The 9,034-nt window shown below is 38.8% G+C and overlaps 1 protein-coding gene across 1 annotated transcript; it reads left to right on the top strand.

The window, feature by feature from the left end:
- Positions 1–2,288: 2,288 nt before the first annotated feature.
- Positions 2,289–6,655, top strand: IFNG (interferon, gamma). Its single transcript, XM_012642035.1, has 4 exons — positions 2,289–2,470; positions 3,732–3,800; positions 3,896–4,078; positions 6,521–6,655. The coding sequence occupies exons 1-4, from the start codon at positions 2,357–2,359 to the stop codon at positions 6,653–6,655; spliced, it is 501 nt and encodes a 166-aa protein (XP_012497489.1). The 5' UTR covers positions 2,289–2,356.
- The last annotated feature ends 2,379 nt before the right edge of the window (positions 6,656–9,034 follow it).

The raw sequence follows: 9,034 nt of genomic DNA, 5'->3' as shown, positions 1-9,034 counted from the left end.
GGTCCCACAGAAATGTTTTGATCTTAGTTATTCTTTGGGAAGATAGCCCCTCAAAGAGCTTTCTGTCTTTTTTCATATAAAATGATACATGGCATTGTCTCAGTCAGTAGGTGTTAGCTAAAGAGACATGGAGTCATTTTTCTAACATTAATCATAGATTTTATTTAATTATTTATTTATTTAGAGACAGGGTCTTGTTATGTCACCTAGGCTGGAGTGCAGTGGCACAATCACAGCCCATGGCAACCTTGAACTCCTGGGCTCAAGAATCCTCCCAGCTCAGCCTCCCAAGTAGCTAGGACTACAGGTGCATTCCACCACGCCTGGCTATTTTTTTTTTTTATTGTTTTATACAGATGGGGTCTTGCTATGTTGCCCAGGCTGGTCTCAAACTCCTGGCCTCAAGCAATCCTCCAGTCTTGGCCTCCCAAAGTGCTTGGATTATAGGTGTGAGCCACTATGTCAGCCCCTAAATCTTGTTTCATTAAAAACTAGTATCCTACAGGTTAGGCCTGAGAGCACTGGGATTAGAACTTGAGGATAAATAATTCAAAATAGGTCCTTAAGCAAGCATGCAAATCTATATTTATTCAGTGCTTTGAGCAAAGCTCCATACTAAAATGTTTTAGGGATGAGAAGGACATTGTAGAAGCAATGAAACAATTTCTGATGTTAAGAAACTCAGTATCAGGGGAGAAGACACATTGGTAACTAACTCTAATAGAGATTGAGGAATCAAGACTCTGATAAAAGTATAAACCAAGACTTGTATAGGGAATGTGAGATTGATTTGAAGGAGAATAATATTGGGAGAACTCAGGGAGACGATGATTTTTAGGCTGGGTTTGGATGGATGGGTACCACTCTGATGGGCACAGATGAGAAGAAAGGGAACTCAAGATCAAAGAAACAGCATGAACAAATGTTCAGAGTATGTTTTTTAAAAATGACTACTCGCCCAGTGTGCCAGAATAACAATAGATAACTTCTATTGAGTGACTACTGTATGCCAGGCAAAATTCTTAGTACCTTTTGTGGACCATCTGATTTAATTTTCAACTGAATTCTATTATTAAGCCCATTTTACAGATAAGGAAACTGAGTCATAGAAAAGTTAAGAAATTTACTTACAATCACATAGGTAGATAGCAGTGGAGGAAGGATTCAAGGCTGCACCCATAACTATGATATTTTAGTGTACACAGTACGGGTAGAAATGCAAGGTGAGTTGGAACCAAAGAGGGGAAGGCCTTCTGTGCCACCCAGAAATGTTGTACTTCATAAATAAATTAGCAAGGCAGGAGAAAGAATCCTATTTTTTTGTATTTGAAAGGATAAGAAATAAAAAGGTAAAAAAGGATTCTCTATTATCAATGATTATTTGGAACAATTCATCGTCTAGAGCTACCTTTTCCAATACAGTGGCACCTAGCTACATGTGGCTATTAAGCATTTGAAATTGGTTAGTCCAAATTGAGGTGCACCATAGGTATAAAATGTACATTAGATTTCAAGGATTTAATATGACAAAAAATGTAAAATATCTTATTAATAATGTATATTGGCACATATTGAAATGGTATTTTGGTTTAAATATAATATTTTTAAGAATTATTATTACCATTTAACTTTTATTAACAGGGCCACTAAAAAAATGTACATTTACCTGTGTGGCTTGTATTATATTTCTATTGGGCATTATTGGTCTAGAGTAATTTGAAACTCGTGGTAGGTATTTTACTAACCGAGTCTGATGAAGGACTTCCTCACCACATTGGTCTTTTAACCACGTCTTTCCTTGCTTTCTGGTCTTTTGCAAGAAAAATCTGAAAAGGCTCCCCCTTTGTAAAGGTTTGAGAGGCCTTAGAATTTCCTTTTTCACTTGTTCCCAACCACAAACAGATGATCAATATGCTCTGTGGATGAGGAGTCAACGTCTGACAAGGGCAAACAGGGGAGACGCCAAAAAATTTCCAGTCCTTGAATGGTGCGAAGTAAAAGTGCTTTCAAAGAATGGCACAGGTGGGCATAATGGGTCTGTCTCATCGTCAAAGGACCCAAGGAGTTGAAAGGAAACTCTAACTACAACACCAAAATGCCACAAAACCATAGTTATTAATACAAACTAGCATCCCCGCCTATCTGTCACCATCTCATCTTAAAAAACGTGTGAAAATACGTAATCCTGATGAGACTTCAATTGGTATAAATACCAGCAGCAAACGGAGACAGAGTACATTGTTCTGATCATCTGCAGATCAGCTATTAGAGAAGAAAGATCAGTTCAGCCCTTTGGACCTGATCAACTTAACACAGGAGCTACTGATTGCAACTTCTTTGGCCTCTCTCCGAAAGAATGAATTACACAAGTTATATCTTGGTGGTTCAGCTCTGCATCCTTTTGGCTTCTTCTGGCTGTTACTGCCAGGCCACATTTTTAAAAGAAATAGAAAACCTTAAGGAATATTTTGTGAGTATGACCTTTTAAATATACTTGTTTGTGGTTGAAAATGACTGAACGTTGACTTACAGTGGGATCTCTGATAGGCTGTTATCTCTGCTCCACAGTCATTTTGAGACGAGTTGGTGTTATTTTGCTAATTGTTGGCTGGATGAGTTTCTTGACTAAATTTATTGCTTTAACCCTCTGCTCAGTTTGTGTAGAGACTGAGAGGGGATTCACGAATCTTCCAAAAGATGGGCATAACATAGGGATAAAGCATAATGATGTGGATAATTTTGTGGTGAGAACTCATTCGGTTGTGATAAGTCAAGTCGTATTCATATTGAAAAAGTGATTGGCTATTAGTTTCTGATTTCTCAGACTAATATGAAAGTGACAGTAGAAGGTTAAGATTAGCATTAACAACAGTAATAGGGAACAATTTACGAATTGAAGTAAAAGAAGGTAAGGTCCTTAAAGCTTTGGCTTAAAAAAAAATCACTTACAGGTGTTTTTCTTCAAAAAGTGATTTCAAAATTCTACTGCTCCATCTATATTACCCGGAAATTACTTCTGAACTCAGTCACTAGCTGAGATTTTCTGAGATTTTGTAAGAATTAGGATTCTGGCTTAGGAATTTTTAAAGTTTTATTTTATGAATTTCTTTTTAAATTTTATTTATGGCTAATAAAAATAGTTTTATATTTTAAATATTTTTCCAAAATGAGCTATTATAATTATAGCCGTTATAATAATGTTCAAGCATTCACAATTGATTTTATTGTTGCAATGTAAAAATCCAACCTCTCTCCCCCTAAAACATGCACACACACATATGGAACTATCTTTTAAAGTAGACTTAATAAGACCCCAAAGGAGGGTACAGGAAGATGTTATAGAAACCTGTACCGCTGAGGGGGCAGTGTTTATAGTGGGATGGCTTAGTTGTTTTTTTGGTTTGTTTGTCTGTTTTACTAAGCTTGAAAATACTTTCTTTAGCTTACTATAGTTTTTTGGGACACTTGAGATATCATCAGCCTTGTTGAGTTCATTTGTGACATTACAACCTAAGGGCTATACCAGAAAATAAGAAAGCTAAAAGAGCATAATAGTTTTTGGTTATATCGAACGTAAAAGCTTTGGGGAATACTTATTGTTAGAACTAAACAGAAAGGTTCAAAGGAAATCAGTAAATACTGCCAGCATCTGACTTCAGTGAAACTTGAAGTACATTTTTAGGGCAATTTATGAACTGATTATAAACTGATTTTTTCTTTTTTTTTTTCAGAATGCAAGCAATCCAGATGTAGCGGATGGTAGGACTGTTTTCGTAGATATTTTGAAGAAATGGAAAGAGGTAAGCCGAATATTGCCATTTGGCTAATTTTCCTGTTGTCTATTTTCTGATGGATAAATTCACATCATCCTCTCTCTGTGCTCCTTTCTCCCAAGGAGAGTGACAAAAAAATAATTCAGAGCCAAATTGTGTCCTTCTACTTCAAACTCTTTGAAAATCATAAAGACAACCAGACCATCAAAAAGAGTATGGAGACCATCAAGGAAGATCTGATCGCCAAGTTTTTCAATGGCAGCCGCAGCAAACTGGACGACTTTCGACAGCTGAGTGAACTTTCGGTGAGGCTATTTTAATTGTTTCTTTGTTTTTATCGCAGAGGCTCTTGCACAGCATTTAATTTCCAGAAACTAGAAATTAGCTATTTAACAGTTGCTTAAGCTATGGACTCAAGCCATGATCAAAACCCTTCCTTACTTATTCTGTTGGTATTAGTGCGTTGAGTGACTATGTAAAATCAGTATGAGAGTCATTTAAATGTGTAATGTGGAAAAATGCTGGCATTTTAACTATTGCATGAAGACAGGTGAACAGACAAATCCAGTGAGGAGGAAGTAGGTGAAGAAGTAAGGGGAGTGCAGAGAAGCATTTCTGTCATTGTCCCTTGTTTGTGTGTTGGAAACTCTTGCTTTGATTGGGAGGTCACACATCTCAGTGGAAAAGGCATGGGAGGGTCTGAGAAGGTTCATGTTCTCCTCCCAACTCAGCCACCAAGGAGCTGCTACCACAGATGAATCATATGCCTGGCTGGGGCTCAGTTTCCTCATCTTAAAAGGAAGCTGTTGGGCTCACTACATAAGCTCTATGGTTCTTTGCTCTAAAACTCTATGCCATGGATAGAAACTGAGAGTGAGATGGGAAGGAGCCGCAGCCTTTGAGGAGGCACCGGGGCATCCTGCTGCAGGTCTTGGGTCAGCCTCTCAGATTGTGCAGCCCTATTAGAAGTCAGAATCGTTGCTGTTTGTTTGTTTTCAGGGAAAAAATAGGTAGAATTTACACCTTATCATAAAGATTATTCTATCAACTTTCAGAATATTTTAGCTGGAGAAATCCTTAGGCTCCTAAGTCTTATTTCATGAAATTGTCTCTAGTCTTTTTATGGCTTCTATAAGCTGAAGGATAACTTTGAAGCCTAAAGACAGATAACATTTTCCAAAATTTTATCTAGGAGACAAAGACCTCCGTACTCCTTTGAGTTTGGATTTCATATAAATGGGCTCAAATGAGAGGGATGGGGTCTTGCTATGACGTGCGCTCTTAGCATTTGTGCCCAGCTTTCCCTACACCTAGGTCTGCCTCCCGCCCCTCTCCTCTGAGCCCCAGGAACTGAAGGGACACATGGCAGTGAGTCTCCTTTGGCCATTGGCTGGAGACTCAGGAAGCACCTGCCCCTAATCCGGGGATGCCTTTGGCCTGCTGTTCGGTCATGGATAAGACTCTTAGCCTCTTGGTGATGCTTTGAACGCTGGAAAGTAAAATTTGTGACTTGCAAACACACAGCTGTTAGAAAACTTTTTTTACTCTGTAGTAACTGGGCCTTAAAAAGTGAAAAAAAAATTCTGTTGGTTCTGTCTTTCTGGAAGCTCCAGACCTCCTGCTTCATGATGGGCAGTCTTTAGTGAGCTCTTAGCTCCTGTCCTCTTTGGCTCAATTGCTAACATATTTTAGTTATGTTATACCCTTTAATGATTAGTCCTATAGCCTAAAATCCCTCTAATCATTCTCAGAAATGTGGCAAGGTGGCCACAGTGTTTCCAGCACTAGAAAGAAGTGTAATAGCAGAGCCAAGAAGAAAGTAAATGCTCTGCATTTTATCAAGCATGAAATCACCTAAATGGCCCTATTGGTTTGAGTGAGGAAATGCAAATAGTTTAATTTGCTGGCATAGAAGGCAGGGTACAGGAAAAGTTGTTGCAATTCCTAATTTTAAATTTTATTTATCAGTAAGCCATGTAAATATGATTAGCATTTATTTTTAATCCCACTATGGAAATGATGAGACTGACCTAATTTGGGGGAAATTAAAAATTATAGTTTTCACTCGGCTTGGATTTGGTGTTTTACAAAGTGCTTAAGCTGTAATAGTGGTTGTCAAACTTTGGTGGCTATCAGAGTCACCTGGGTAACTTAGTGAATGCACAATGGCATAGGTCTTCTACTTCATGCACGTGGGTCTCTTGAGTTCTTTATTGGGTCTCCAGATTAATCTGCTACACACAAAGGTGAGAACTATTGACCTACAGTAATGCAATTGACATGCGCCACAAAGATTACTTAAAATATAAGGTAATAGCATTGGTAGATTAATGACATAGAGGTCATCTAAACAATGTCTCCATTGTTTAGATGAGAAAACAGAGGTTCAGAGAGACTATATGACTGGTTCAAAGTCAGAGCTATTTTATGCATGGGATTCAAACCCACCTTTTAAAATTCACTCCACATGAGGGCTCTTTTCACTATATAATTTTGAGAATTCTGCAGCAGTAAATTTAAGGGTACAAAATGTGCCCCACTGTATTATAGCACAACTAGCAATTTAGTTATAATTTTTAGTCTCAACCGCTGACGAAATAAATACTGTATATTAAGGTATTATAGGGCTAGTCAGAATCCCTTTTTTTTTTGAAGGAATACTTCCTTTTTCATTGACAGTGACATTAACAGAATATCCCGATGGCTTGTATGCCTGAAATTAATTTTGCCGTTTTCTTTCCCAACAGGTAAATGACCAGCAGGTCCAGCGCAAAGCCATAAATGAACTCCACAAAGTGATGACCGAGCTGTCGCCGAGAACTAACCTAAGGAAGAGAAAAAGGAGTCAGATGCTGTTTCGAGGTCGGAGAGCATCCAAATAATGGTCATCCCATCTACAGTATTTGAATTTTTAAATCTAAATCTATTTATTAATATTTAACTTTATTTATATGAAGAATATATTTTAGACTCATCCATCAAAGAAGTATTTATAATAGTAACTTTTATGTAATGAAAATGAATATCTATTAATGTATGTATTATTTATAATTCCTGTATTCTGTGACTATTTCCCTTGACCCTTTGTTTTTGGACTAATTAGGCAAGATGATGTGATTAGAAGGCTTTGTCTCAGGGACTAACTAGGTAGTTGACCTAAGCAAGACCCTGTGGGTTGTATGTGTGTTTCACTTGATGATACAATGAACACTTATAAATGGAATGACACCATTCATTTGCTGCCTGTGTGAGAACATGTCTGCATTCTGAGCCACTGCTTTAATGGCATGCCAGCCAGCACTTGAATGTGTCAGGTGATATGACCTGTGTCCTGATAAAATCATAGCATCTCAAGAGATTTCATGCCTGGTGCTTCCTAATACTGTTGACAATTATGACTATACCCAAATGGAAAGTGACTCATTTGTTTAGTTTATCAATATCTAATATATATGAATAAAGTGTAATTTCACAACTCTTTATGCTGCGTCAGACTTTTTCTTAGTGAGGACTGGAATAAAGGAACGACCAGCTAATGAACCAGTAGCAGGAAAGTCATTTTTAGCTTTGGAAATCTTAGATTAAATGTGTGTATCCCTCCACTGGCAATTTGTTGGCTTTCACTTTTCCAGATGGCAGCTCTTTGAGCCATCTTTCCAAGATATAGATTTGATTATGTCACTATTCAATTCAGAGCTTCTGCTGTGGAAAGTAGTCCAAACTGCTTAGCTTGGCACACAGAGATTTATTTCTACCTCTTCCTCGATCTCCCCACTCCCTCCTCCATCTCGGCTTCTCCCCCTCTCCCATTCCTGGGCAAACCCCGTTGGACGGGTACATGAGACAGTGGGTGTCAGTAAGCTCTAGGAAGAGAGGCCTGGATTGCAATCCAGGTTATGCCATTAGGAACAGTGAGATCTGTAATGAATTATTTATGTTTTCTAAGCTTCAGTTTTCTTATCTGAAAAAGAGAAATAATTTTGCCTTCCTCATAATATTGTGGTGAGAATTCATTCTTCAACTCAGGAAGTATTTGTTGGAGTGACTACGTGCCTGGTGCTGTTGTAGGTGCTTGAGATACCTTAGTCAACAAAACGGACAAGGATCCCTGACTTTGGGGAATTAGAAATTGAACAAGGGGGGAGGTAGACAATAAACAAAGCACACAATATGTAAGTTCATGGCATGGTGTGTAAGAAGGTGATTGGTGTCGTGGGAAAAATGTAAAAGTAGAGAAAAATGGGGGGACTAGGAATACTATGTGGGGATGGGTGGGCAGGCTAGAGGTTTAAATAGAGTGATTAGAGTTGGCCTCATTGAAGAGATGACATTTAAGGAAGCACTTGTAAGAGGTAATTGCCATTTGGGTTCCAGGCAAGGGGGAGTATCCTTGCAAAGGCTCTGAAGTGGAGATTCGGCTGGAGCGGTAGAAGAACCAGCAGACAAGTGTGGTGGACCCAAAAGACAGGAGAGAAAAGCAGCCACCCCTTGAGAGGGCTGCAGGGGAAGCAGTGCCCTTAGGGGAGAGCCAGTTTATCTTTTGAGTAAGAGGAAGTTGAGAAGAGGATGGATTTGGTTAGTTCCAGACTCTGAATTCCGGAAGACCCAGTGAGTCCAGGTAAAAGAAGAGATCATAAAAGGGAAGGTGCTTTGAGAGGTGTTGTGCGTCTGAGACTTTTCATGATCACTGCCATAAACAGGGATAATGGGTATAGTGAGATTGGTTCTACTGGCTTCAGAACATGTGATGGGGGCAAGACTGTGAGTGGCAAGGACAGAGAGGGTTAAGCATCTGGGGCTTCCTTCTCAACATCTTTGGGGGTCCATTATTCATCCTACCATAGGGAAGCAGCCTGAGGTGGGTAGTCAGAACTTCAGCCCAGCAAGGAGGTGCCCATGTGGAAGAATGCCTTAGATTGGGTGTCAGAATCCAAGCAAAATGAGGAGAACATCCGTGTATTGGGAGGCCCTGCGTGGGGAATTAGAGCAAAATAAGAATGGCATCCCCACAGGGAAAGGCATGTTAGTGCAAATGAGAGATTGGTTATTTACAGGGGAATTGATTAAGTAAATATATTAAGGATAGTGGGAACCAGGTTTTCTCACTGTTGGAGAAGGGAGTTAGAATACAGAAAGAGAGGAAATTATAATTAACCCTATGAGACTGAATTGGAATTGAATGTATCACTGTTAGCCTGTGGTCTTCAATATATAAAGTTAGATATATTATGGAAAGAAATAGTAGATATAAGTATCTGTTC

This window comes from Propithecus coquereli, unplaced genomic scaffold (genome assembly GCF_000956105.1).
Source record: "Propithecus coquereli isolate 6110/MARCELLA unplaced genomic scaffold, Pcoq_1.0 Scaffold172, whole genome shotgun sequence".
Lineage (NCBI taxonomy): Eukaryota > Metazoa > Chordata > Mammalia > Primates > Indriidae > Propithecus > Propithecus coquereli.
The sequence above is the reverse complement of the archived record's forward strand: the minus strand, read 5'-3'. Positions and strand labels throughout refer to the sequence as shown.

What these genes read in the sequence shown, in the direction of transcription:
- IFNG (XM_012642035.1), top strand. Translation starts at nt 2,357, where the DNA reads ATGAATTACACAAGTTATATCTTGGTGGTTCAGCTCTGCATCCTTTTG. An exon ending in AAAACCTTAAGGAATATTTT is followed by an intron (nt 2,471 to 3,731) that starts GTGAGTATGACC and finishes TTTTTTTTTCAG; the next exon opens with AATGCAAGCAATCCAGATGT. An exon ending in TTTTGAAGAAATGGAAAGAG is followed by an intron (nt 3,801 to 3,895) that starts GTAAGCCGAATA and finishes CTTTCTCCCAAG; the next exon opens with GAGAGTGACAAAAAAATAAT.